The 27,882-nt window shown below is 47.0% G+C and overlaps 1 protein-coding gene across 1 annotated transcript; it reads left to right on the forward strand.

Annotated features, from left to right (window-relative positions):
* Nucleotides 1-16,025, forward strand: P3H4 (prolyl 3-hydroxylase family member 4 (inactive)). Its single transcript, XM_081838140.1, has 8 exons — nucleotides 1-694; nucleotides 6,982-7,131; nucleotides 8,554-8,725; nucleotides 9,637-9,765; nucleotides 11,504-11,649; nucleotides 12,771-12,854; nucleotides 14,479-14,623; nucleotides 15,152-16,025. The coding sequence occupies exons 1-8, from the start codon at nucleotides 89-91 to the stop codon at nucleotides 15,169-15,171; spliced, it is 1,452 nt and encodes a 483-aa protein (XP_081694266.1). The 5' UTR covers nucleotides 1-88; the 3' UTR covers nucleotides 15,172-16,025.
* The last annotated feature ends 11,857 nt before the right edge of the window (nucleotides 16,026-27,882 follow it).

Raw genomic sequence — 27,882 nt, forward strand, 5'->3', positions numbered from 1 at the left:
TTCCCCCTGCTTCCCGGAGACTCCCGATGGGCCTCCAAGCGGCTGGGCAGCAGCTCTCGAGCACCGAGCCGCCGGCTGCGCGGGCGGCATGGAGCGGCGAAGCCGGGGGCTCCTGCTGGCTTTCGTGCTCCTGGCCACGGCGGCGCCTGAAGGCGGCGCGCAGTATGAGAAGTACAGCTTCCGCGGCTTCCCCGAAGCCGAGCTGATGCCTCTGCAGAGCGCCTACGCTTACGCGCTGGAGCAGTACGAGGCCGAGAACTGGCGGGAGAGCGTCCGCTACCTGGAGGCGAGCCTGCGCCTCCATCGCCTGCTCCGGGACAGCGAGGCGCACTGCCACAAGGAGTGCGCCGCCAGCGAGGAGTTTGGAGAGGGTGCCGTTTTGGGAGAGCCTGCAGAGGGCGTCCAGGGCGCCCCGGCGCATGGAGAAGACGCGAAAGGCGCCGCCGCCGCCGCCGCCGCTGCGCTGGGCAAGGGCGCACGGCCCGGCGCGGAGTTTGGAGAGCCGGCCGGGGGCGCGGCGGATGAGTGGCGCCGGGAGATGGAGCTTTTCGGGCTCGTCCTGCAGCGCGCCTCGTGCCTGCGGAGGTGCAAGCGCAGCCTGCCCGCCTTCCAGCTCAGCTACCCGCCGGCAGACACGCTGCGCGACTTCCAGCGCCGCACCCCTTACCAGTACCTGCACTACGCGCTCTTCAAGGTGAGCCAATGGGGAGCGCGCGCAGGGGGACGTCTCGAGGCTTCCTTGGAAACCATGTCAATTAATTGCGTTTCAATCAAAATGTTAGTTAATTAAAATCACTTCTAAACAGAACAACATCTAAGCGACATACAAAAATAATATTCAAAGCATATGGTAGACAGTCTGGGTAGCTCAGTTGGTTTGGGCACAGGGCTGATAATGCCATGGTTTCAGGTTCGATCCTCCAGTATGGGACAGCGGTATATTCCTGCATTGCAGAGGGTTGGACTCACTAGATGATCCCCAAGATCCCTTCCAGCCCTACAATTCTATGCTCTAAATATTGTAAGCCATGGGTAGGCAAACTAAGGCCCGGGGGACCTTAGTCCAATCGCCTTCTAACTGTCCAGGAATCAGCGTGTTTTTACATGAGTAGAATGTGTCCTTTTATTTAAGATGCATCTCTGGGTTATTTGTAGGACATAGGAATTTACCCCCCCCCCCAAAAAAAAATAGTCTGGCCCCCCAAAAGATTTGAGGGACAATGGACCGGCACCCAGCTGAAAAAGTTTGCTGACCCCTGTTGTAAGCATTGTAAGAAGTATTGATGGTCCCCAGAGGTGGTTGACTGGTGTGTTTTAGTAAAAGCAGGACAGTAAAAGCAGAGGCAGGACATCTGTTTTCAGTGGACAGATCTTACCCCTGAAATATAGGAAAGAAGAACTGATTGGAATAGTCCTGAGATGAAACAATGCGCCTTTCTTTCCCTGTTGGCTACAGAGAGTTCCCAACCATCAGATATTAGGCAGAAAAAGTTTCTAGACAAAGGGAGTTCTTTCCAGATGTGGGTTTTCACATCTCTTCCTCTGGAGACAATGCATTTCATTAAAAGATGCCACCACACAGGATCTAAGGGCCTTCTCAGTACTCTTGTGTTCCCACAACCCCTTCAATATTTCTAAGAGCAAAATAAGCTCCTGTTCGGCCTCCAGGTTTGCACCGGAGCCTCTTTCTCAGCTAATGTTTCCATAGCTTCTTCGGATCTGGGGTTCAGAGTGACCAGTAGAAAACATCCAAGGCGTGTTACTTCTGCTGGCCCCTTCAATGCACATCAGGGGACCTTATCTATGGGTTGCTTCTCATATTATGGCCTTCCTTCACCCGCTCCAACCAACTGAGCTATCCAGCTTTCATGGAATGTACTTCCTGCTCTGCAAAGATACTGAATCCTGCATGTGGAAAGGTTACTGTGTCAAGGAACTATAGCCAGTTCCTGTCCCCTGAATGAAAAACTCACTTGTGTGATTTGTTTCATGTAGATTCCCCTCCCAGAGCACCACACTTCATGGTCTTCGCAGGCTATGATTCCTCAACACGTGTTCACATACTGCCTAATGAATGATCATTATGTGTTACAATGTAACAGTACAGGCTCACAGTACAGTGGTACCTTGGTTCCCGAATGGCTTAGTGGTTGAACAAATCGGCTCCTGAACGCTGCAAACCCAGAAGTAGGTGTTCTGGTTTATGAACCTTTTCGGAAGCCAAACCTCTGACACGGCTTCTGCTTGAGTGCAGGAAGCTCCTGCAGCCAATCAGAAGCCGCACCTTGGTTTTCGAACTGTTTCAGGAGTCGAACAGACTCCTGGAACAGATTAAGTTCGAGAACCAAGGTACCGCTATAGAGTATTTCTAATATGGAAGTTCAAGATGTGTGCTGTTTCCCTCTGAAGACATTCCTTTGCTTGGGGCCTTTTGAGCAAGTCAAGAGCGGGAGACAGACCTGCCTCAAGCAAGCCCCCCCCCCCAACCAGCCCCACTGCTCTCAGCACTCCCAAGTCATCCTTCATTCAAGTTTTGTATGTGAAACAGTCACCTCCCCTGACAGCCTTCCATTTGGGAGGCTTCTCAACAGCCTCCGACGTAACAATCTGCAGATGAGGAGTTTGTGCTCATTCCTATGCGCTTTCCGTGCTGGGATTTTTGTGAACTGTTGAACAGTGTGCTGTGTGCATCTTATTCCCCATTCCTGACTTTCTGAAAGGTGCTACATTGCCAGTGAGGAAACTGTTCACTTCCTCCTTTGCTTTGCCTCTTTTTCCTCCCCCCCCCCCTTTCCCTTTTAAGTAGCTTAATCCAGACAGCCTGGCTCTTTAAATCTGGGCCTCCAGGAGGAGCGTTAGATGAGCAAAGCAGTGCCTTTTGCCAGCAGCTTCTGGTCTCTCCTCCCCTTCTCTTTCTCCCCCCACCCCGCAAATCTCCTTCACCAATGAGGTAGCCTCCCCTGGCTTTCCTGGACCAGAGGCATTTCAGATGCCACGTCCCACAGCTTTCAGACTCCTGGAAGAGGTGGACACAGTTGCGGAGAGATGATCAGATTCACTTCTGATCTTCCCTGGACTTCTTGTTCCTTGGCTGTCTCTCTTGGTGGAGTTTCCAGGCTGTTTAACCCTTTGTCTGTGTACCAAAGTGATGCTGGGAAAGCGGCTAGACTTTTGGGAAGATGCCAGATTTTGGTGTACTTTTGGGCCTGGAGGTGTGCTCTGCAATGTACATCACATGATCTAGAGCAAGGGTCGGTAAACTTTTTCAGCAGGGGGCCGATACACTCTCCTTCAGACCTTGTGGGGGGGCCAGACTATATTTTTTATATAAAGTGGTATAGAAAATCATCATTATCATCATCACAATGCAAAAAAGGTGCCTAGGCATTTTGCTGTGGCGACCGCAACTTAGGTTTAATTATTTTTTAAATAATTTTTATTTGGTTTTACAAATTCATTCACACAACTGAAATTCTTGCGGATATTAAAATTAAAACAAGATTCTTCCGAATCTTAGGACTTCCCCCCTCCATTCCATGGGTTCTTTCAATACCTTTGTCAACTGCATATTATAAATTCATCCAAATTACAGTCCCCCATAGTCTTTGTAACACTGAAAGGGTTATTTAAAGCCTGCCAAAGAGTTAAAGTGTTTACAGTGTTCTTTTAAATACAATCTATATTTGTTCCATTCTCTGTTGAAGTTTTGATCCTTCTGATTTCTGATTTTCCCTTTCAGTCTTGCCATCTCTTCATAGTCCATTAATTTCATCTGCCGGTCCACCTTCGTAGGCATCTTGTCATCTTTCCAACTCTAGGCAAGCAGCATCCTTGCAGCTCTAGTAGTATACATAAACAGTCTTTTCAATTCCTTCGAAAGAACCGAAGGAACGCAACCTAGGTTTAAGGTGCCATTTGGCCATTAGTTTATATATCTGAGTTTCTAGCACTGCTCTCGCCTTTTTGCTGCTGACCTTTGGGAAGGACTGTAGCTCAGGGATAGAGATTTGCATGCAGAAGGTCCTGGGTTCCGTTTCTGGCATCTCGAGGTAGGACCTCCTACATGCATGGCTGATGCTCTGCCTTTCACCCACGACCCTTCTGATTCAAATTAAGCCCCTTCTGCTGTCCACCCGCAAAGTGTATTCAGGCGCCCCATGGAGAGGAAACGTTGGAAGAGGTCTGTTGGAAGGGCAGGGTCCCGTGGGCCCCTTCTCCATTATATTCCCGGCCTCATTGCCAGTACAGTTGTACCTTGGAAGTCAAACAGAATCCGTTCCAGAAGTCCGTTCAACTTCCAAAATGTTCGGAAACCAAAGCGTGGCTTCTGATTGGCTGCAGGAAGCTCCCTCAGCCAATCGGAAGCCCCGTAGGACATTCGGCTTCCAAAATTAGTTCGTGAACTGTAACAGTCACTTCCGGGTTTGCAGCGTTCAGGAGCCAAAACATTCAAGAACTAAGCTGTTTGAAAACCAAGGTACAGCTGTACAGTGGTACCTCGGGTTAAGTACTTAATTCGTTCCAGAGGTCCATTCTTAACCTGAAACTGTTCTTAACCTGAAGCACCACTTTAGCCTATGTAGCCTCCTGCTGCCGCCGTGCCTCCAGAGCATGATTTCTGTTCTCATCCTGAAGCAAAGTTCTTAACCTGAAGCACTATTTCTGGGTTAGTGGAGTCTGTAACCTGAAGTGTATGTAACCCGAGGTACCACTGTATTGTCAAGAAGTCCATGCAGGTGCAAATGGGACTTTTTAAAACCAGGTCGTATATGGCCTTTGTAAAGTCAGGTTTACTACTATTGGAAAGAACTTGGGTTTTTAATACTTCACTTTTTTAAGAAAATTAGCCAGTTTCCAGACCTCATTAGAACTTTCCCAACAACAACAACAACAAAATAACCAACAAAAAACTTGCACTGGAAAATTTGCAGAGATACATTAAAAAAAATATGCGAGGGCAGAATTGGCTAAAGAGAAGGCTGTTTTAAACAGGTGAGGGCAAAAGAAAAGAAAAAGGTTTTGAAAATCTGCATGTCTCTTCCTGGTGCCACCAAATGGCCTGGAGGAGAATCCAAGAAAACCAGCAGAGATAGTAGGTTCTCCCTGTGCTTTTCTGCACCCTGAATACAGTAGCTCCTTTCTTCCCTCTGGAACAGATGAGATGCTCAGAGTGGTGAGCCTTCCTTCCCACGTCACCATCCTGGCATTTGACACCATGATGAGAACAGCAGGCATGAACTTAGTGGAACTTTTCAGATGAGAGAGAGAGCGCGCAACTGTTGGTGGCAAATGTGTTTTTTAACTTCAAGTGTTGGCACTGGGTGGCAGCCTGGCAGTTCTGTGCTGCTGACTCAGGGGCTTTTAGTTTAATGGGTATGGAAGTCTGCTTTTTAAAACTCCCTGTTTGTAGGGATTGCTTTCCTCTGAGCACATAGGCATGCAAGCCATTATCTCTTTTTCTATAACTTATTTTTTTATGTTGTGTCTCTGGTTTCACCGTCCTTTTATTCGCCTGCATGATCTCAGAGGGGACACTTTCGTTCCAGATAATGGCTCTGCTATGTGATCACACTCCATTAATATTTCATGAAGAGCATAACATTCTTTCTTTCTTTTTTTCCTCTTCCCCTGCCCAAGAAGGAAAGCCCATTTCTAGGCCATAAGATGCAAACCAAACTATTGCTTGGTACAGGCCTACCTCAGCTCCCAAACACCTTGGGAGTCGAATGTTCTGGCTCCCAAATGCCGCAAACCCGGAAGTGAGTGTTCCGGTTTTCAGACGTTCTTTTGGAAGCCAAACGTCTGATGGGACTTCCGCGGCTTCCTGTTAGCTGCGCAGCCAATCAGAAGCTGCACTTTGGTTTCTGAACGTTTCAGAAGTCAAATGGACTTCCAGAGCAGATTCTATTTGCTTCTAGACTAACAACAGCCCGACCTCCCCTTCAGAAAGGAATGGAGATTAGTTGTGTTCTGAAGCGAGCAACAATATTTTGTATGGAAAAAATAGAAACGGCACCAATTGTTTCAAAAACATTTAGGTAAATTTCAGAAAATTAAGGATCTGGGGCAATGCAATCCCACAAATGCACACATAATCCCTTACAGTCTACATTTGTTTCAAAGAAGGTGCAAACTGCGTAATATTTAGTGAAAATTTTCAAAACTTTGTTCCAGTCCCTAGTCTTAAGAACCGCAATTGCCTTTGCATAGGTCATGCCAGCAGGGGCTGATGGGAGCTGGAGTCCAATAACATCTGGGGGTCCTTAAACCATATGTCTTCTCGCTGAATGACGACCTGATCTAATCCTGATTGCAACAGCAGCATTTTATTTTTTAAGATAATCATTTTTATTGATTTTATGATTACATATTATACATATACACCTTACTTTACATTTACATTTACTCCTAAGAGTTGACTTCCCTCCTTCCTTCTTCTGGCTTTTTTATGTCGTCTCTTAAGTTTTTCGCATTGTCTTTATCGATTTTGTGTATTGTTGTTCTTCTTTCAACTTTATCCGTACAGTGTCTATATACAAATAAATCTTTCTGTATATACACGTCTTGTTGTTTGTTTATATTCATTTACAGATACAATTAGTTACCTTGATTGTATTTTACATTTTAATTCATATTGTCATTTAACATCCAATGAAGTTTCTTTTAATTTCCCATTATGAGATTTATTTCCATTCTACTGATTTCACTATTTCACCTTATCCTATGTATAACATAATTTTTTCCCATTCTTTTTGGAATGTTTCATCGCCCTGTTGTCAAATTGGAAGCAACAACAATTGCCAACAGTAGAAGAGTGGCAGTACAAGGTCATGGAATATGCAGAAATAGCCAAATTAAACAGCAGCATTGCCATATATGGTAAAATAAATTTGGAAGTGGACCCACCAAATGCAGGTTAGGGCCCTGGGTCTGGAAAGCATGAAACCCTCTGCTTGAACTACTTTCCCTTGTTTTCCGTAGGCAAATAAGATTGAAAAAGCCGTGTCGGCCGCGCATACTTTCCTGCAGAAGAACCCCAAGCACGAGATGACCCAAAAGTACATGAACTATTACAAAACTATGGTCGATGTGGACGAGTACCTCATAGACTTGGAAGCACAGCCCTATGAGGTGAATGGAGCAAGGGAAGTTTTCGGGGGTGGCTGGGCAAAGAGGGATCTTATTTCCTGGAGCCGGACCACAGTCGGAAGCCTTATAGGAGAGCTCCAAAAGTCTCCTGGACTCCAGCTCCCATCATCCCTGGCCATTGGCCACACTGGCTGAGGCTGATGGGAATTGGAGTCCCAACAACATCCAGAAGGCCTCTGGTTCCCTATCCCTGCCTTCAAGGGCTTGGATGTACACAGGGGCAAAGAATCAAGTGTTTTTGTGGCAGGCGAAAGGTGTCCATTGTTGTGGAGGGTGGGCCTGCTGGTTTCTGCAAGCCTCTGTGGGCCAAAAAGAAGACTGAACCAATCTGTAGTGCTTACCTGGCTGGAAAATGAACAAAATAGGGAGCTGGATAGAGTTGGATGTGTAGAGAACCAAGAGAACTTTTTCCCTCCGCCCACAAGTGGCAGAAGTACAGGAAGGCAATTTTATATTGGAGAATGACGGTTCATTCAATAAATGGATTCCTCTCCCAGCTTAATATGATAGTGGACTTGGGTGCATTTATTCAGTTTGGTCAAAAACTGTGTTGCATACAAAGTCAAGTTCTTATCTACAGTATCTGTCCTTACATTGGCTAGAATCTGTCTTTTTCTAAAACTCTGAAAAGTAACCACAGACCAAGTAAGCTCGAGTTAATAAGGGGAATTTGGGGAACGCACTACATAAGGTGCTTAAATGTCATGTTACTTTTTGAGGAACCCAGAAAACTAACTCTGAGAAGTTGGAATCCATTGAACATCCAGGATCTAGAAAGCACCATGAACCCTCTCTGCATGTTATTTCCATGTGGAGGCAAAAATGTTTAAAGGAGGCTCAGGGTTGCCAACCCCCCAACTACCAAGAGAGCCTCCTCTGTCAATCTTAACACCTGAGAGGCTCTGTGAGGAAGAAGGTATTCAGATATTTGGGGTCTACGTCATTTAGGGCTCTAAAATACTACTGTGAGCACATTGAATGGGCCCAGAAACAAACGGACAACCAACTCAGCATTTTTAAAACAGGCTACATTGTTGGGCCGTTGTTGGTTTTAGTTTTGTTACCGAATTTCAATAATTGGGGGCTGGCTGGCTGTTTTCTTGTTTGCCACTGGTTTATCTATTTGCTGTGTTCTGTATGCTGCTGATCCCTTCAAAACGCCTCACAGAAAATGCTTTGTGAAGGAATAAAGAATAAAAAATATATATGTATGTTTTTATCTTGTGCAGGCCTTGGAAGGCCTTTGGACTTAAAAAATGACAGCTTAAAAATATTTTAAATTAAGAGAAGAAAAAGAAGGCTCAATGGGGATTCACCCTTTTATGGCCATTCCTTGTTAAGTTCCAGGTCTATGGGCTTCTTTGTTCAACCTGACCTGCCAGTCTCCCTGCTCCCTGTTTTCAGACTGTTTTTGTTCGAGCGGTGAAACTTTACAACGCTGGAGATTTCCGGAGCAGCATTGCCGACATGGAGCACGCCCTGTCTCAGTACTACAAGGCCTACGAGAACTGCTTGACTGGCTGTGAAGGCAGCTACGAACTCCGTGAATTTAAGGATTTCTACCCCGCCATTGCAGGTGAGGGCACTGGGGAAGGGGCAGCCATTAAAGGTAAGGGCAGTGACGGCTGCCATCACAACAAAGGAAGGCCACTGAGGGAAGGTCAGCCATTATTCAGGTAGGCATTGCAGTCTGTCCTTGTTCTATTCCGAGCTCTCATTAGCCTGGTGGCTGTTTCTGGTGGCGTCCAGTGTGGTGCTGTGGTCTAAACCACTGAGCCTCTTGAGCTTGCTGATCAGAAGGTCGGCGGTTCAAATCCCCGCATTAGGGTTCAGCTCCCGTTGCTCTGTGCCAGCTCCTGCCAACCTAGCAATTTGAAAGCACACCAGTGCAAGTAGATAAATAGGTACTGCTGTGGCGGGAAGGTAAACGGCGTTTTCGTGCGCTCTGGTTTCCATCATGGTGTTCTGTTGCACCAGAAGCTGTTTAGTCATGCCGGCCACATGACCCGGAAAGCTCTGTGGACAAACGCCGGCTCCCTTGGCCTGAAAGTGAGATGAGTGCCGCAACCCCATAGTCACCTTTGGCTGGACTTAACCATCCAGGGGTCCTTTTACAGGCATCCACAAACTTATGTGTGATCATTCATTCTTGTCATGGTAAACTATGACTTGGTCCAAGGTCTCAACTTGGCTCACTCATTTGAGAGAGCTAAATGGGAGCCAAACCCAGACATATCCAAGGAAAGTGGAAACTGTGGGGTTAGGTATGAGGAAGTATACCTGGGCTTCCGGAAAAGTGGGGAGGCTGTTACAGCTGCATACATTTGCCTGTTGTGCAAATTAAAAGTTCGCTGCAGAAGACAATTCCATAAATGGTTACAAAAGGTGATAAAATCTCTGAAGCTTCCTAGCTTCCTGGCAACCATCAGTTGATATAAATGTTTAACCTTGTGGATTCCTTCCTTCCTCTACCCACCCACCCTCCAGATCACTTTGTCGATGTCCTGCAGTGCAAAGTAGACTGCGAAACCGACTTGATCCCAAATGTAGGCGGCTACTTTGTGGAGAAGTTTGTGGCCACGATGTATCACTACCTTCAGTTTGCGTACTACAAGTGTGAGTCCTCAGGGTGGGGAGGAATGTTGCTTCGGGGAGGGTTGGTTGGGTAACTAGCAGATTGTTGTGGAATTCTCTAGTTTAGGATCTGGCCAGCATTCCTTCTTCTCCTTGCTGATCGGAAGGTCGGTGGTTCGAATCCCCATTGGGGTGAGCTCCTGTTGCTCTGTCCCAGCTCCTGCCAACCTAGCAATTCGAAAGCACACCAGTGCAAGTAGATAAATAGGTACTGCTGTGGCGGGAAGGTAAACTATCCCAGGGCAGAGGTTTCTTGTCCTGTGCCCCACACGCTCCATTTCAATCTGCAGAACTGGCACTGTTCCAAGTACCAAAATGCTCATTCTGCACTTGTAAGTAATCCATCTTTTCAGTGTGGCAGCATGTACACTTTAGAACTCCCTGCCACTTGACACCTTCACTGTGCCTTAGATGTTGACATGTGTGTTTCATATTTTTTTTACTGTTAATTAAGCTTATCTTTAAATGTATTTTTTTAAAAAAATATTTTTAAAACCTGGCTTTTATTTTTTTAAGTGATTTTTCCATCGAAACAAAAACAACAAGAAACAATCAAGAAAATATTTTCACCCACGTTAAATACATATATGGGAATTTCTTCTGTTGCATTAACTGGCTTTTTATTATTGTAATCTTTCTTGTAAGCTGCTTAGAGGCTTTACTGCAATCAAGCAGTATATTTTTTTAAAAAAAAAATATTATTTTTAGGGAAAACGAAAAATCACCCAAGCCGCAGAATGCCACCAGCATAACAGAAGATAAAAATAGTCTACCAGGTTTATCAAATTCCTAACATCTTAAGAGAATTAGAGTTTTCTATTCCTCCGCTCATTATGGCATCCAAATCTCTCTGATGTTTTTGCAATTCCCAGAGTGGTTTGACAGCCAATCCCTGTATCCATGGAACTCTGGGAAGTGTAGTTCTGCGATAGAAATACAGTGGTACCTCAGGTTAAGTACTTAATTCATTCCGGAGGTCCGTTCTTAACCTGAAACTGTTCTTAACCTGAAGCACCACTTTAGCTAATGGGGCCTCCTGCTGCTGCCGCACCGCCGGAGCACGATTTCTGTTCTCATCCTGAAGCAAAGTTCTTAACCTGAAGCACTATTTCTGGGTTAGCAGAGTCTGTAACCTGAAGCGTATGTAACCTGAGGTACCACTGTAGGTTCTCCTGACAGCTCTCAGCACCATTAACAAACTCCAGTTCCCATAATGCTTTGGTTGTTAAAAGTGGTATAATAGTGCTTTAAACATATGTTGCAGATATATCCACAGCTGCATCTAGGTGACGTCATAAACTGAGACGATGTCAGGGGGTGGGCTGGATTAGAACACCCAGAATAACATTTGGTAGGGCCAGCTGGGGCTAAAATTACTTTGGGGGCTAGATCTGGCTCACAGCATGCCAGTTGGCCTACATGACATGTCTTTCTCTTCTTCCTCACCCCTTTACCTCGCTCCCAAATGATGTGTATGTTACATTATGACTTATTTATAAACTGTGTTTTGGGCCAAAGCCCCCCAAAGACGTGACCAGCACATTTCTGCAAAAACAACAACAACCAATCAAAACAATATAAAATAGCAAAATCACCAAATGCTTCCCACCAGTCATCCTTGATATGAAGGTGGGAGCTGCGTTCATGCTCTCGCCAACAGACAATGGGTGAATGAAGTGCTTCTCCCACTAATTTTGTGTGCATGTGTGTCTCTGTATAGTGAATGATATCAAGAATGCCGTGCAGAGTGTGGCCAGCTATATGCTCTTTGACCCTGGGGATGAGGTCATGCAGCAGAATCTGGTCTATTACCGCTTCTATCGGGAGCGCTGGCACCTGGAGGAAGATGACTTCAACCCACGGCCGGTAAGGGGGTGACTAAGGAGTAGCCTATTGCAGCAAAACCAAATGTACCGTATTTTTCGCTCTATAAGACGCACCAGACCACAAGACGCACCTAGTTTTTGGAGGAGGAAAACAAGAAAAAAAAATATTCTGAATCCCAGAAGCCAGAACAACAAGAGGGATCTGGCTTCTGGGATAGCCTCTTGATGTCCTGGCTTATGGGATAGCCATGCGCAGCCTCTCCCGGGCAGCGGGATGAAGGCTTCCCCTGCCTAGAAGAGGCTGTGCACAGCTTAGGCAGAAGGCTCCCCCAAGAGTCGCGCTCCCTTTAAAGAGCCGCATGGAGCATGTGTGCAGCTCTTGGGGGCTTTTCCCCGAGGAGGGCTGCCCTTCTCCCTCCTCAGGGTAAAGCCCCCAAGAGCGCACACGCTCCACGCAGCTCTTCAAAGGGAGCGCTGAGCAGAGCCTCCCACCTGCATTCGCTCCATAAGACGCACACACATTTGCCCTTTTTAGGAGGGGAAAAGTGCATCTTATAGAGCGAAAAATACGGTGCATTAAGTTTCCAACATCCCAGAGAATGCTGTCCCTTGGCGTTAAAAATATAGAGTGGTTGAGGCAACCCACCCAGATGGGCAGGGTAGAAATAATAAAATTATGATTCTATATTAAATTAGAAATTGTGCAACCTACTGTGCAGAGCAACTCATTGTGCATTCTTACGCACATTCTGCCTTTTCCCCCCTGCTTCGTCTTGTCACGGGGAGGGCCAAAGATCAGCTCCATGACCACTGGAAACCTCACAAGCCCCTTTGGAGATTTCACCAGCTGTCGGCTCCAGACTTTCAAGCCATTCGGTCTTGAAGCTTCCTTCCTTTTAAAATGAAAGCTAAGATCTGGGCTTCCGTGCTCAGATGTGCAGTGCCCAGAGCTGAATTAACAGAGCGGCTGGGAAAGTGTTTTCATACTTAGAATTGTAGAGTTGGGTGGGAACCCCTTCCAGCGCAGGGATCTTTTTCCCAGAGTCGGACTCGAACCCACAGCCCTGAGATCTCGTGCTCTGCCTATGGAGCTTATCTCCTTGGTGGGCCTCCCTTCCTACCCTACCGTCCTCCAACGAATGACTTCTGTCTCATTCACAGGAGGCTTTGCGCTACCACAACCAGACATCTGCGCAGAAGAAGCTGTTGGAGTTTGCCAGGCAGTATCTCCAGCCAGACGATGAGGTGAGAGGCCACGAGGCCAGAGGCAGGATGACATGGCGGCTGCCAGAATGCTTCATGAGAGACGCCCAAGCTCATATCCTGGCTTCCTGGGTGGCTTGGGGCCAGAAACACACACACACACACACAAAAAATACAAACACACACACACGGTCTCTCTCTAATGCGAACCCAGGGATGGGCAACCTCCAGCCCTCAGGGCCTCCCCATTTTACCCACTAGGCTGTTTTGACCAAGCCACTCCTACCTGTCAGAGGCAAGAGGCAGGTAAAGGCTGGGTCAAAAAGGTAGCTGCAGGAACCGCCGGTCAACTGACCTAACCTACGCCACAGGAAGAGCAGTGGGGATAGGAAGGTGATAGGCCAGGCATTCCCGAGCTACAGTTCGCAGACCACTAGGGGCCCATGAGCTTCATTCAGGCAGTCTGTAAAAAATACAATTAAATATGGTGTAAAATCATGCAGTATCTAGCCCAGCATATTACAGTTAAATAAAATATGAAATAAAAGCAGGCATTCAATTACCTTGTTCCAAAACGGGAGAGGGCATAGCAAAAACAAGTCCAGCTGCACCAGCAAAGTTTGCAGATTTATTGTGGCAATAGTCCCATCAGATCTACCAAGGTGTTGGATATTATTTACACGTGGGACTATACATATAAAACTAACGTGGCCTGCAACAGAATGTCGTAGTGTGAAGTACCGTTCAGGAAGACAGCCATGCCTTTTCTAAGTTATTCCCTTTCTCCTCCTTCTCTTCTTCTTCTCTCTCACACACAAATTCTCCATGTTTCTTCTAATTGGGGTTTTCCAAAGGCAGCTGATAGCTCTCTTGAGGCTTGATGGCCACCTGAGTATCAGCACTTGGAGAATGAGTTCACTATTAACATAAAGAATACAGACGCAGTCATGATTTCACTGCCCTGGCATCCAGAGAGAGTCTTGCTCATCTCACAAACATCTGTAAACAATCTTAGGTGATTTATGGAGTTCTTACTTTACATACAGCAAATGCTAGGAACATCGTTTTGTTTTCTAATTGATTATAGCTTGGTACAGCACTACCTTTTTTCTAAAAAAAGAAAGAAAAAGGTTGGCAACTTTGATTCGTAGATAATGTTTTGCTGTAAATATATCACACCACTCGCCTATACAGTGGTACCTCGGAAGTCGAACGGAATCCGTTCTGGAAGTCTGTTTGACTTCCAAAACATTCAAAAACAAAGGCGCAGCTTCTGATTGGCTGCAGGAAGCTCCTGCAGCCAATCGGAAGCCTGTTGGACGTTTAGGTTCCAAAGAACGTTCGCAAACCAGAACGCTCACTTCCGGGTTTGCGATGTTTGAGAGCCAAAACGTTCAACTTGCAAGGCCTTTGGGATCCAAGGTACGACTGTACTAGGAGGAGTCAGCTCAGTTCCAATCAACCTCCACCTTGCCGCAGCTTCTGAAATTACATCAGGCATTATCCGTGTGATTTGAAGACATTTTGACAGTCATATGGACTGGAAACTTGGTAATCTTTTGATACGGGATTCTATGCCCAGTTTCCTCATTCTGTGGAAGTAGCACACACACTGCCCTCTCAAGCTGTTATGCTTTGTGTGACGACATCTCCTTTCCTCCCTCAGGCGGAGGTGAGCGATGGTGAGGAGAGAGCGAAGGATCCGGCTCTGCCATCGGATGCCGAGTTCGAGGGCATGGGTGACTACGAAGAAGGGTTTTTGTCCCAGTGGTGGCAGGAGCCAAAATCAAAAGGCGACAAGGCCGACCAAGGTTATTAATAGCAACGTTGAAAGGCCGGACCTTTCTCCCTACTGTGTGGCTTGGTCCTGTGTCCACACTCCTACCCTCCCTCCTGGATTCCTTCACACCCTTTCCTGTTTGGCATTGCGCCCCACCCCTCCTCTCTATGTCTCCAATGTGCCGCCTCTGCTCCCATCCATGTGTGTCTGTTCAGCCGTTCGCCTGCCGACAACGCTAAGCTTGGCTCTAGAGCTCAGGCAGCTCCCAGAAGGCATTGCAAAGAGCGTTAGAAGGATAGGAAAGGAGAGAGCTGTTGTGGCTCCACGGTGGGTTGGTGCCGATTCTCCTGCATGCCCCGCCCCTTCCTCTTGCGTCCAAGTTCCGGAGCTGGCAGGTGGACTCTTGTGCATGCTGCATGGATCCTGGAGGGGGCAGCAGTGAGCACGCGCATCGTGGCATGACTTCGCTGGAGGGTGCAAGCAGCATTTTGGCAAGTATAGATGCACCTGCAAAGGCTGAGGACGGACTCCTTTAATGCACTGTGTTCTTTGTTCACAGAGACAGAGGGGCTCGAATGAGCGGTGTGGTCCCTGCATTCCTCTGTAGGTGAGGGGTGCGTGTTCTGATTCCTTCCACCCACCAGGGTTGAAGTGGGCTGTCTGGAACCGGCAGGTGCGCCCCTGATGGTGTTCCAACAAGATCCCTGCCTTGGGAACCTCACCCTCCTGGCCCTTGTTTAAGATTCTTCCAAGGCTGGGGGTCTTCTACCTCCTAGTACCTCCTGCATAGAATTTTCCAGTCCACCCCAAATGCAATTGGCTGAGCATGGGGTGCCTCTGAGCCAATCCAAGGTGCTGTGCTTTTTTCCCATGGTACTTCGCTTTAGGAGAGCCCTGCTTCGTAACAAACCTCCATGCAAAAGTGGGAGAGGTGACCAGCACAGCGTCTGCTTCTGGTTTCACCCTGCGCTCTGCCAGTGTGACCTCAGATATGCTGGGAGCCAGTGACTTTGGCTATTCAGGCAAACACACACAGAGACATACACACGGTAGTGATCTATCCAGCTGGGTATTTTTAGTGCCACTGATTTCCCAACAGGACCAAATTTAAGCCATTGACCCTTTCCTCACAGAACATTGGCTCTCTTAAGAACCAGGCTCCCAGCATGCATTGCTCTGTTTTTGCCTGGTACTGACTGTTCAGATGGTGTGCTAGACCTCAGCAGGCACTGGCTCCCTTCTGACATGGTTCTAAAACAGAGCGATAGGTACGTTCAAATTGGCTTGTCAAGTGCCTTCTTAAACCTCACAGAGTTGCCTTTGTAATGTTGTTGTCAGTTAATTTAATTTGTTTTGTTTTTCCTTGCATTGTACAGATTTCTTTTTGTTATAATTTTAGCTGGATTTTAATAAAATACCTCCCAGTTCTTTTATGACTGTCTTCTGAGCATGTTGGTTCTTTTTCTTTTTTAAAGACCTATTATCCAAGATCTGCAACCCTTTACTGTCTCACAGCTTAGAGAAGAGCTTCCTCTGTAATTATTTTGTGTGGCAAGGCAGTGGAGGTTTAGGATCAGAGTTTTCCTTCTCCTAGATGGGCTCCTTTCCCAGGTTGACGAGCCCCATCTGCCCCTCACTTCCCTCTATGACACTTGCAGAACCCGCCTTCTTGACTGTTAGACCCACTATTGGTCTAGTCCGCTCAATCCACCAGAGGTTGTCTTCGCATGCAGGTGAAGTCGCTAACTCGCCGAAGCTTTGAGACCCATCAGCTACCCTCACCTGGTGGAGTCAGGACGGCTTGGAGGTTGGAGCTGCCATTTATATTTCCCCTAATGCCCCAGCTGCTGTCTCACTCCAGGGCATTGTGGGAAATTTGAATGGCAATTTTCAGAGCATGGCATCCGCCCGGTGGTGGACTCTGCCAGGGCACTGGGCCATGGCTCCCAACAACTGCTCGAAAAGGCCACATACTGACCCCGGTATGTACATACACTTGTGAACCAGCCTTAAAAATTAGTGTTATTTTCCTCTGTTACAGTGGTACCTTGGGTTAAGAACTTAATTTGTTCTGGAGGTCCATTCTTAACCTGAAACTGTTCTTAACCTGAAGCACCACTTTAGCTAATGGGGCCTCCTGCTGCCGCCGCGCCACCGGTGCTACATGATTTCTGTTCTCATCCTGAAGCAAAGTTCTTAACCTGAGGTACTATTTCTGGGTTAGCGGAGTCTGTAACCTGAAGCATATGTAACCTGAGGTACCACTGTATTTGGTTGTGGGCTTTGGGTCAGGTCATGCATGCATGTGTAACAAAGGGTTTGCATGTTGTTTCAGTAGGAGGGCTCTAAGCATCAATGCTCTGTGCCACAAAAGTGCTCTGTGCCACAAGTGCTGTCAGATATGTTTTGGCTGTAATGGGCAAGGCAAAATAATAGGCCCAGCTTTCTCTTGGAGTGGGGTGGAGACGCCAACAGCCTGAGGAAGAAGAGTGGTTGTGCTTTTCAGAAATTGAAGGATTGTCAGGTTTCATTCAAAAATGGGGAAGCAATAGGACAGGTTTCTGTCTGCTCCTGATCCAGAAAGGTATAGCTGTTACCCCATTCACACCCCTGCTGCATCCCCATCAGCTGTTTTAATAGAGGATCTGCCATTGTCTCTGGTGAAACATAATCTTTCAGCTTTCCACCAGGTGGCAGTTTTGAGCTTTGAGCAAACCAGCTCTGGAAGCATTCCTTGTGCGCGCTGTTTTTAACAAAACATTTTATCATTGTGTTATTCCAGTATGTAATGGTGGAGAGATAAACGTTTCTCCACTAGGTATCCGGCAAGTTCGGAGCAAAATGCTCTCCCCACGATCTTTACTACAGACTTCTGTGTGAATAGGATGGAACTGCAAGAATTGAGAGAGAGGTTTGTGTGGTTCTTGTTACAAAATATTGGTGCCACCTCTTAAAACCACCCAGCTGTTAGATTAACAGGATCCAGTTTTGCATTTGTGGGTGATCTTCATCTTGAGCACAACAAGGAGTCTCAGACGGTTTGGTGTGAGCCAGGCATATTCTCTAGTCAGTGGATAGAACGTTTAAACCAGGGAGTTCTGGGTTCAAATCCTTATTCAGCATGAAATTCCCAGGTAGATCTCTCATTTTTTAAAAAAAATCAGCCTCAGTCATGCCTTTGATGTGGGATTACCTTACTGGGACATTTTGAGGGTGAATACAATGACTTGATCCTCAAGGGAGCTCACAGGAAAAAGGTTTCCCGTCCTCTCCAGGGGGCCCTCACAGAACAATGATGGGTGGGGTGAGCAGACAGAAACCTTTCCTTTCGTGAACTTCATTAAGTTGACTTTGGATCCAAGCCACAACCATATAGTTTTGTGAATAAAAGCTTGTATCAGTACTAGAACCCATGCAAATGGGAAACTGAGAGCTGATTCATACCTGTGCGTTCATTGCTTAATGGTGCAATTTACTTGGGTGACTGGAAGTTGCCCTCACAGCATTTCATTTCACCTTGCCTCACCATGTATAAAGGGATGTCCCTCCCCCCCAAAACCCACTTTTCCCTTGAGGCTGCTCGCACATCCAGCTGTCAATAATGAAGCCTGTGTCCACGCTGTGGAAGAGGATCAACCAATATCTGCCCGACTTTTTGACTGTGTCCACATAAGGCGTTAATGCATACATGGGTTGCTGTTCCTTTGTGTGCTTTGGTCTGCTTTTTATGCCTTTGAAATCTGCCTCAGTGTTTCCCATCCACACTAGTGGGCGGTGCTTGATGGGATTTATTTGTGCTGTGTGGGCTATCCTTCCCCACAGGGTGGCGCTGTGGTCTAAACCACTGAGCCTCTTGGGCTTGCTGATCAGAAGGTCGGCGGTTTGAATCCCTGCGACAGGGTCAGCTCCTATTGCTCTGTCCCAGCTCCTGCCAACCCAGCAGTTCGAAAGCATGCCAGTGCAAGTAGATAAATAGGCACCGCTGTGGTGGGAAGGTAAACGGCGTTTCTGTGTGCTCTGGTTTCCATTACGGTGTTCCATTGCGCCAGAAGCGGTTTAGTCATGCTGGCCACATGACCCGGAAAGCTGTCTGTGGACAAATGCCGGCTCATTTGGCCTGAAAGCGAGATGAGAGCCACAACCCATAGTTGCCTTTGACTGGACTTAACCGTCCAGGGGTCTTTTATGAGCCAGAAACCTGTTACACGTGGGTAGGTGTTTGTTTACCTGTGCACCTTTTTACATATATATTTTTTAATGAACTACAAGTGTTTCAATCTACCAGACATGCACAAAAGCTCAGTCAAAAATAATTTAAAAAGCTGGGCAATGATTTGAAGCCAAACACATGAAAGGTTGCTGCTTCCTTTCTCCTCCTTCTCCTTCCTCTTCTCCTTCTCCTTCTCTTAGACCTGCAAGACCAAATGATAGATTTCGAACTAGCCATCTTGCCCAAGAGTTCTGTGCAAAGGAGTGGTCTTTAACATGAAAATACCATGGATGTGCTGTTGGCAGCAGCCAGTTTATAAAGGCAGGCTGCATCCTTTTGGCTGATGAGAACAAAATGTACACCTTGGAGGATAAGGGATGCAATAGATATCGCACCCAGCGAAATGTCGTTACAGTTGTAAGAACAAGCCCCAATGCCCACGCAATGCACTTCAGCATGTCCACAGTTGGGTCATGTGTGATTTTATGTGGGATGGGTTTTTTTCTTACCGATTATCTGTGGATTGAGAAAACCCAAATTTGGCAGGGGGGGGGAGTGGATGCAACAACAACAAGAGACACAGTTGGCTTCAAATGCACATTCAACTCCACTGTGGGTGAGCTCTGTAACGCAAGAGCAAATTCTGTGTCTCCCCAACCCTGCCACATCTTGGATTGCTGCGCAAGGTATAAAATCTGCAGGGTGCTCCCCTCCCAGATTTCCACTGAGTAATGTTGAGTATTGCGAGCTCCTCCTTCCCCCTTCCAGTTTCTTCTAGCAGAGGCCCCACCCAGCTCAACTCTTCCCTGAAGCCCTTTGGCACAAAAGCTGGGCTTATTCACCGCAAGCCACATGACAGCGGGGCTCCACCTGCGGCCAGTACCCACCTAGCAACCGTGCGCCACTCCCTGGCAACGGATTTATGAGCATTCCACAGGCTCAGGTGCGCTGAGGATAACCATCCCAGGGTTCTCATTACGTCCTGTGACATCCCGGCCTCTCCCGAGGGCCAATAACTTCACCTAGTACCAGCCATGAAATCATTTTTTAGATGGTTTTAGGCTCCCACGCCTCCCAGCATAGCTCCTCGCGTCCTCATAATGGGAGCCAACATTATCTGGAAAAAGGTGGGGAGGTGGCTGCGGTCAGCAGCTTGAGGAAGGAAGTGAAGGCAGTGCTCATCGTTTCAGCACTTCAGCAAAGTGGTGCATCTTCAGCATAGGTAGGCAAACATGGCCCAGGGGTCGGATCCGGCCCAATCGCCTTCTAAATCCGGCCCGCGAATGGTCCGGGAATCAGGGTATTTTTACATGAGTAGAATGTGTGCTTTTATTTAAAGTGCATCACTGGGTTATTTGTGGGGCATAGGAATTTGTTCATTGCCCCCAAAAAATATAATCCGCCCCCCCCCACAAGGTCTGAGGGACAGTGGACTGGCCTCCTGCTGAAAAGGTTTGCTGACCCCTGATCTTCAGGCTGCAAAGGTAGTGGGGGATCCCATACCTTCCAACATTTCTCCAATGAAAATAGGGGTGTTGTATTCCATACTACTACTACTACTACTAATAATAATAATATTTATACCCCGCCTATCTGAGTGGGTTGCCGCAGCCACTCTGGGCAGCATCCAACATATATAGAAACAGTGCTTTTTTTCTGGGGGGGACGCAGTGAGTATGCATACCCCTAAACATTTTGTGAATCTTTGTCCTTTTGTCCATTTACTGATAATTTTTCCCGATTTGAACTATGAAATGGTGATTTTCTTGAGTCAAAATGAGAGTACTGTACCCCCAAACATTTTTTTAAGTAAAAAAAGCACTGTATAGAAATATAATAAAACTTAAAAAAATAAATAAACAAAACTTCCCCATACAGGGCTGCCTTCAGATGCCTTCTAAAAGTTGTAGAGTTACTTATATCTCCTTGGCTTAGGGGCTCCAACGTTTCTCCAGTGAAAATAGGAATGGCCTAAGGAAAAGCAGGTCATTCCGGGATCAAATCAGAAACTGGGACAGCTTCTGTAAGTCTGGGGCTGTCCCTGGAAAATAGGGACACTTGGGGTGGGTCTGGAATGCACAAGCCCTGCTGGGGCAAGCCAAAGGCAGCATCCTGTTTTCACAGCGGCCAAACAGATGCCTGTGGGAGGCCCATAAGCAAGGCATGAGCGCACCAGCCCTCTCCAGTTGCAATTCCCAGAAACCACTGTTGCCTTTGACAATGGGAGCCAGCAGGAATAGGGACTTCCGGTCGGCACCAGCACTTAATGGCGGTCCTCCCTTCGATCTCTGGAGGAGGACTGCTTCACGAGTTCGGGTCTGACCGCTACGGCGAAGCGGGGACCCCTAAAATCACAAGCGCGGAAGCCTGTGAACAAGGAGACTCGGTGGGCACCATTTGCGCCCCCCTTTACTGTAAAGGAGCCTTTTTAAAGGCTCCAGAGTGGCATCGGGGGTGCATGCGGTGCTGAGAGTCGCTACCCAGCCCGTGGAGTGAAGCCGCGTTGCCATAGGCGGAGAGCGCCGATTCCTTCCTGAAATCTGGACTGAAATTGAATACCCGTAAGTAGGATTGGAAAACTTACTGGGACTTTTAAAAAAAAATTGCCTGAAATTTGGCCAAAAACGGGGACGGCTAAAATAAAGGAAGTCTGCCTCCCCCGGACTGCATGATAACTAAAGCAACGGAACTAGAAAGCTGCAATTGGAGGAAAAGTAAATTTGAACTGTTTAACTTTGACATCGAATTTGAATTTCCCCCTAGCAAGCAGGAGCAAGGGGGGAAGAGAGGTGAATTTGGTTTAACCTGCATGAAAGAAAAATAAAGGAGAAAAACTTTCTGCTGTCTCAGACTCTGGGAATGGACTGCCTGAGTGAAGCACTGTGATGGTGAACTGTCAGATAAGACTTGTTGCAAAGCTGAGACTTTATTTGATACAATTTTGGGGCTTTACTGAAACTACAAATAGACAGTTTGTATATATTAGAAGATTGGAAGATTGTTGCCAAAAACTTTCTCTCTTTGGGGACTTCTTGTTTCTTTGTTTCTTCTGCTTATTGGATACATTGAATTACTCCCTCTAGAGGGTTGAAAGGTAACAGCTGTAACACAGACTGTAAAAAACAAGTCACTGGATTTTTCCACTGAAAAGCTGCTCCTGTGGGAACGACCTTGGGACATGAGCGGCCCAGCAGAAGAGATAGCAACAAGATCTAAAGTCAAAGCTGCACAAAAAAAGGGGGCTCAATATCAAGTATACTGCCAACAGGTGCAGCTGGGCAGGAAAAAGGGACAAATATATTTATGGATCCAGTGGCACAAGCATTACTTAAAATAAATGAATCCTTAGAAAATTTGACAAAGCAGAGTACGGAGAATACCAAACAGTTGACAGAACTTACAACAAAATTAGACTTGAATACTAAAAGTATCACATCTAACACGGAAACTATAAATAGACTGATTGAAGAAAACGCTACAACTCGAAAAATTGCTGAAGAAGCTAAAACTGCTGCAGAAACTACACAGGAAAAATTAGCACCAGTCTGCAAAAAGTTGGATGAACATGAGGCGGACTTGTCTTTGTGGGAGATGCAGAGGAAGGAGAGGAACTTAAGATTAAGACTGGTCCCTGAAAGTGAAAAGGACAACCTAGTGGACTTTCTCACAAAAGAATTTTCAGAATTTTGGCAGGTAAACTCAGAGGAAGAAGAATTTAAGATAACAGCTGCCTTCAGACTGGGTAGAAGGCAAAACAGAAAGATTCCTAGGGACTGTCTGATAACTTTGAGATCTAAAGAGGAAAGAGATAAAATATTAAATCTACATTATCAGAGAACCCTTGAGATTGAGGACGCCTACGTGCAAATTTATAAGGACATTCCTAAATAATAATAATAATAATAATAATAATAAATTTTATTTATATCCCGCCCTCCCCAGCCGAAGCCGGGCTCAGGGCGGCTAACAAAAATCAACAATCAAACCATCAGATATTCACACATTCTAAAAATATTACATTATAAAAATCAATTAAAATCAAATTAATGGCAACTAATTAAGCAAGATTCTAAGCAGGTTGCCAGAGGAGGGAGTCAGGCTGCGCCCTGACCAAAGGCCTGGTGGAACAACTCTGTCTTGCAGGCCCTGCGGAAGGATGTCAGGTCCCGCAGGGCCCTAGTCTCTTGTGACAGAGCGTTCCACCAGATTGGAGCCGCAGCCGAGAAGGCCCTGGCTCTAGTTGAGGCCAGCCTAACCTCTCTGAGGCCTGGGACCTTGAGGATGTTATTATTTGCAGACCGTAGGTTTCTCTGTGGGGCATACCAGGAGAGGCGGTCCCGTAGGTACGAGGGTCCTAGGCCGTGTAGGGCTTTAAAGGTTAAAACCAGCACCTTAAACCTGATCCTGTACTCCACCGGGAGCCAGTGCAGCTGGTATAGTACCGGTTGAATGTGATCTCGCAGCGAAGACCCCATAAGGAGTCTCGCCGCGGCATTCTGCACCCGCTGGAGTTTCTGGGTCAGTCTTAAGGGCAGCCCCACGTAGAGCGAGTTACAATAATCCAGTCTGGAGGTGACCGTCGCATGGATCACAGTGGCTAGGTCAGGGCGAGAGAGATAAGGGCCCAACTGCTTAGCTTGGCGGAGATGAAAAAATGCCGCCTTTGTTATAGCTGTAATCTGCGCCTCCATAGAGAGGGAGGTATCGAAGATTACACCCAAACTCTTAACGGACGGTGCTGGCACTAATTGCACCCCCGCAAGAGATGGGAGTTGCCCCCTCAATCCCATATCATCCCGCCCCAGCCAGAGGACCTCTGTCTTCGAAGGATTTAACTTCAACCGGCTCCCACGTAACCATCCAGCCACAGCTTCCAGGCATCTCGCCAGTGTATCGGGGGCCGAGTCAGGATGGCCATCCATCAACAGATAGAGTTGGGTGTCATCGGCATACTGATGGCAACCCAGCCCAAAACTCCGGACAAGCTGGGCGAGGGGGCGCATAAAGATGTTAAAAAGCATCGGGGAGAGAATCGCACCCTGAGGCACTCCACACACCAAGGAGTGGCGCGATGACAATTCCCCCCCGAGCGCCACCCTCTGTCCCCGACCAGAGAGAAACGAGCGCAGCCATTGAAGGACTGTGCCCTGGATTCCCACGTCGGCAAGGCGGTGGTCCAGGAGTTCGTGATCGACCATGTCGAAGGCTGCTGACAGATCTAGAAGAATCAGCAGCCCCGACCCGCCTCGATCCAGCTGCCTACGGAGATCATCTGTTAGGGCGACCAGAGCCGTCTCGGTCCCATGACCAGCACGGAAGCCGGACTGGAATGGATCCAGAGCAGATGTATCATCCAGAAACCTACCAAGCTGTTCAGCAACCGCTCTCTCAATCACCTTACCCAGGAATGGAAGATTCGAGACCGGGCGGTAATTGGATAGATCTAAGGGATCTAATGATGTTTTCTTTAAGAGCGGACGCACCACTGCCTCCTTCAGTTCCCCTGGGAATATCCCGGTGCCAAGGGACAAATTGATGATATCTCCCAGGGGGGCCCGCACCTCGTCTGGACACGCTCTAATCAGCCATGACGGGCACGGGTCAAGAGGACAGGTGGTGGGCTTTCCAGCTTGGAGGAGTCTGTCCACATCGGCTGGAGATATCCGGTCAAAATGGTCCAATACTGGACCCGAGGACAGTCGAGGGGCCTCCAGTTCCTTTATTGTATCCAAATTGGCAGGGAGGTCATGGCGGAGCAACAGGACCTTCTCCGCAAAAAAGCTCGCAAATGCCTCACAGCTGTGTGTCAGATTGTTATTTAAATTTGGCTGTCCATCAAGGGACGTTAAAGACCGAATTATACTAAATAATTGCGCCGGGCGAGAGCTAGCGGATGCAATGGAGGCCGAGAAGTAAGACTTCTTAGCGGCCTTCACAGCCATCTCATAGGTTTTCATAAAAACCCTATAAGATGTTCTTGAGGCTCCGTCACGGGCACCCCGCCATACTCGCTCTAGCCGTCTGAGGTCCCGCTTCATTTTCCGAAGCTCCTCGGTAAACCAGGGAGCCCGGTTTCTGCGGGGTCGCAGAGGGCGCTTAGGTGCGATCTCATCGATGGCTGCCAGGAGCTGGGTATTCCAGCCCTCAACAAGCTCAGTCAATGAGTCGCCAGGGAGAGCAAGGTCCCGCAAGGCTTGACGGAATCTATCAGGGTCCATCAGCCTCTGCGGGCGAGCCCAAATCGGCTCGCCACCTAAGCAGGGTGGGGGTGGAAAGTCAATCCTGGCTTTCAGAGCGTAGTGATCAGACCATGGCACCTTCATCGAAGGAGACATGATCACATCTATACCGGCACCAAAGATCAAATCCAGCGTGTGGCCTGCTTGATGTGTGGGGCCCGAAACAAACTGGGAGAGCCCTAGTGTCGCCATGGAAGACACCAGGTCCAGAGCCTGTGAGGAGGGAGCGGCATCAGCATGGAAGTTGAAGTCTCCCAATACCAATAGGTTAGGGAACTCCAAGGCCCAGCCGGCCACCGCCTCCAGCAGGCCTGACAGGGTGGCTGCTGGTGCTGACAGGGTGGCTGGGTGGCTGCTGGTGCTGGTGCTGGTGCTGGTGCTGCTGGTGCTGGTGCGCTAGGTGGCCGGTACACCAGCCAGACAGCCAAGCTCTCCTCGGAGCCCCACACTAGGCCAACACATTCAATGCCGGGGATCGATGGCGATGGTAGAGCCCTGAAAGAACAATCTTCCCGGATTAATAATGCCACCCTTCCCCCCCGGCCCACAGTCCGTGACTGGTGGAGGACAGAGAAACCCGGGGGCGCCATCTCTCGTAAGGTAACAGTTACCCCTTCGCGCACCCAGGTCTCCGTCACACAAGCCAGGTCGACCCCCTGCGAGGTAAAGAAATCTCGCAGGGTGGCGGTTTTGTTGCCTATAGACCTGGCATTGCACAACACCAGTGAAGGAGGTGAGTAATCCTTGCTCACCCTACCCTCGTCTCTCGGGATGGGGCGCAGATTGGAAGGGGTACGAGCATATCCGTATCTCGATCCCCTTCGCTTATAACATCTGCCCCCACCGGAGGCAAGAACTCTCTGGAGGCAAGAACTCTCTGGAGGCAAGAACTCACTACAAGAACCTGGTTTACTTGCTGAAAAAGAACAATTTACCTTTCAGATGGGAATTTCCACAAGGTTTGTCTTTTAACTACAAAGGAAAGAAAGTTAAAATAAGAACAGTACAAGACAAAGAACAATTCCTGGAAAGAAACGAGGAGGACCTTCAGAAAGGAGTAGTAGAACTGACCTCTGAAGCAGATCTTGGGAACTTAACATTTGGACTTAAATCACCAACAGAAGAAGAACAGCTGCAGGGAGCAGCTGGAGAGTAACCAACTAAATAACAATGGCTCTGCAATTTCTAAGTTGGAACTGTAATGGATTGAACCTTCCCAGAAAAAGGCGTGAGGTTTTTCATATTTTGAAAAGAGAACAATTGGACTTGATTTGTTTACAAGAGACCCATGTGACAAGGGCACACAGAAAACTGCTTATAAATAAAAGATTAGGACAGGAATTTATTTCATCGGATAAAGTCAAGAAAAGAGGAGTGGTGATCTATGCAAAGGAGAAGTTGGCCCCAAAATTGATCTTTAAAGATGAACAAGGAAGATTTTTGGCAATTGAGATACAAATTCAAGGAGAATTTTTTTTGACAGTTGGCATCTATGCACCAAATGAAGGGAAGGCAGAATTCTTTAAGAAGTTGCATGAGACTTTAATGGACTATATGGATTACAATGTAATTTTGTTAGGAGATATGAACGGCGTGGTTTCTACAAATATGGACAAAGCACAAAGACAGGTGGTCTCTAAGGATGGGAGATTACCTAAGACTTTCTTTGAAATGACTGAAAACATGGACTTGATTGACATTTGGAGAACAAGGAACCCCCTTGAAAGAGAGGGAACATTTTTTTCTGAAGCACAAATGACATGGACAAGAATAGACCAAATATGGGTTACTAGTGGAATGGCTCCAAAGATAAAAAAAGTAGAAATCTGCCCAAAGACATGCTCCGACCATAACGCTGTAAAGATGGAGATGAAACTAACAACAGCTGGCTCCTTCAGATGGAGAATGAATGACACCCTATTCAGAGATGATGAGATTTACAAAAAGGCCCAAAAAACTTTGAAGGACTATTTTGAGATAAATCTGAGGACAGACGTCGAGAAAAGAGTGATCTGGGACGCAAGTAAGGCCGTGATGCGAGGTTTCCTAATACAACAGAACTCTTTAAAGAGGAAGAAACAAAATGAGAAGAAAGACAAGATCTTGGAAAAACTAAAAGAAGGAGAAAAGAAATTGAGGTCCAAACCAAAGTCTCATGAGATTTTGAGAGAAATTAAGTTTTACCAGAAGCAGTACATGGAATTGATGAATCAAGAGATAGAATGGAAAATTAAGCAAATGAGACAAAGGACATTCGAATCAGCAGACAAATGTGGGAAACTTCTAGCATGGCAATTGAAGAAGAGACAAAAATTGAATACAGTTACAAGTCTGGAGGTGGAAGGAAAGAACATCTACAAACCAAATGAGATTAGTAACTGTTTTCAGAGTTACTTTAGAAGGTTATATGCACGAGGGCCGGAAAATGAAGGAGAAATAGATTTTCTTAAGAAATATGGACTACAAAAAATTTCGCAACAAAGTATGTTGGTCTTGAATGAGAAAATAACAGATCAAGAAATAGAGGGTGCCATCCAAAATATGCAATTAGGTAAATCTCCAGGACCAGATGGACTAACCTCCAGATATTACAAAGTTTTGAAGGAATGGTTAGTACAACTGTTGAAGGAGGTCTGCAATGAAATTTTAGAGGGGGAAAAGGCACCCGAATCGTGGAAAGAAGCTTTTATTACACTTATACCAAAGACTGAAACTGAAAAAAACCCAGATCAAGAACTACCGCCCTATATCACTACTTAATGTGGATTACAAAATATTTGCTGACATTCTAGCAAAAAGATTGAAGAGGGTGTTGGTGGAGGAGATTCATAAGGACCAGGC

This window comes from Podarcis erhardii (genome assembly GCF_964252035.2).
Source record: "Podarcis erhardii genome assembly, chromosome: 13".
Lineage (NCBI taxonomy): Eukaryota > Metazoa > Chordata > Lepidosauria > Squamata > Lacertidae > Podarcis > Podarcis erhardii.

Coding starts and splice junctions, on each gene's coding strand:
- P3H4 (XM_081838140.1), top strand. CDS start 89: ATGGAGCGGCGAAGCCGGGGGCTCCTGCTGGCTTTCGTGCTCCTGGCC. Junction 8,726..9,636: donor TTTCTACCCCGCCATTGCAG/GTGAGGGCACTG, acceptor CCCACCCTCCAG/ATCACTTTGTCGATGTCCTG. Junction 9,766..11,503: donor TCAGTTTGCGTACTACAAGT/GTGAGTCCTCAG, acceptor GTCTCTGTATAG/TGAATGATATCAAGAATGCC.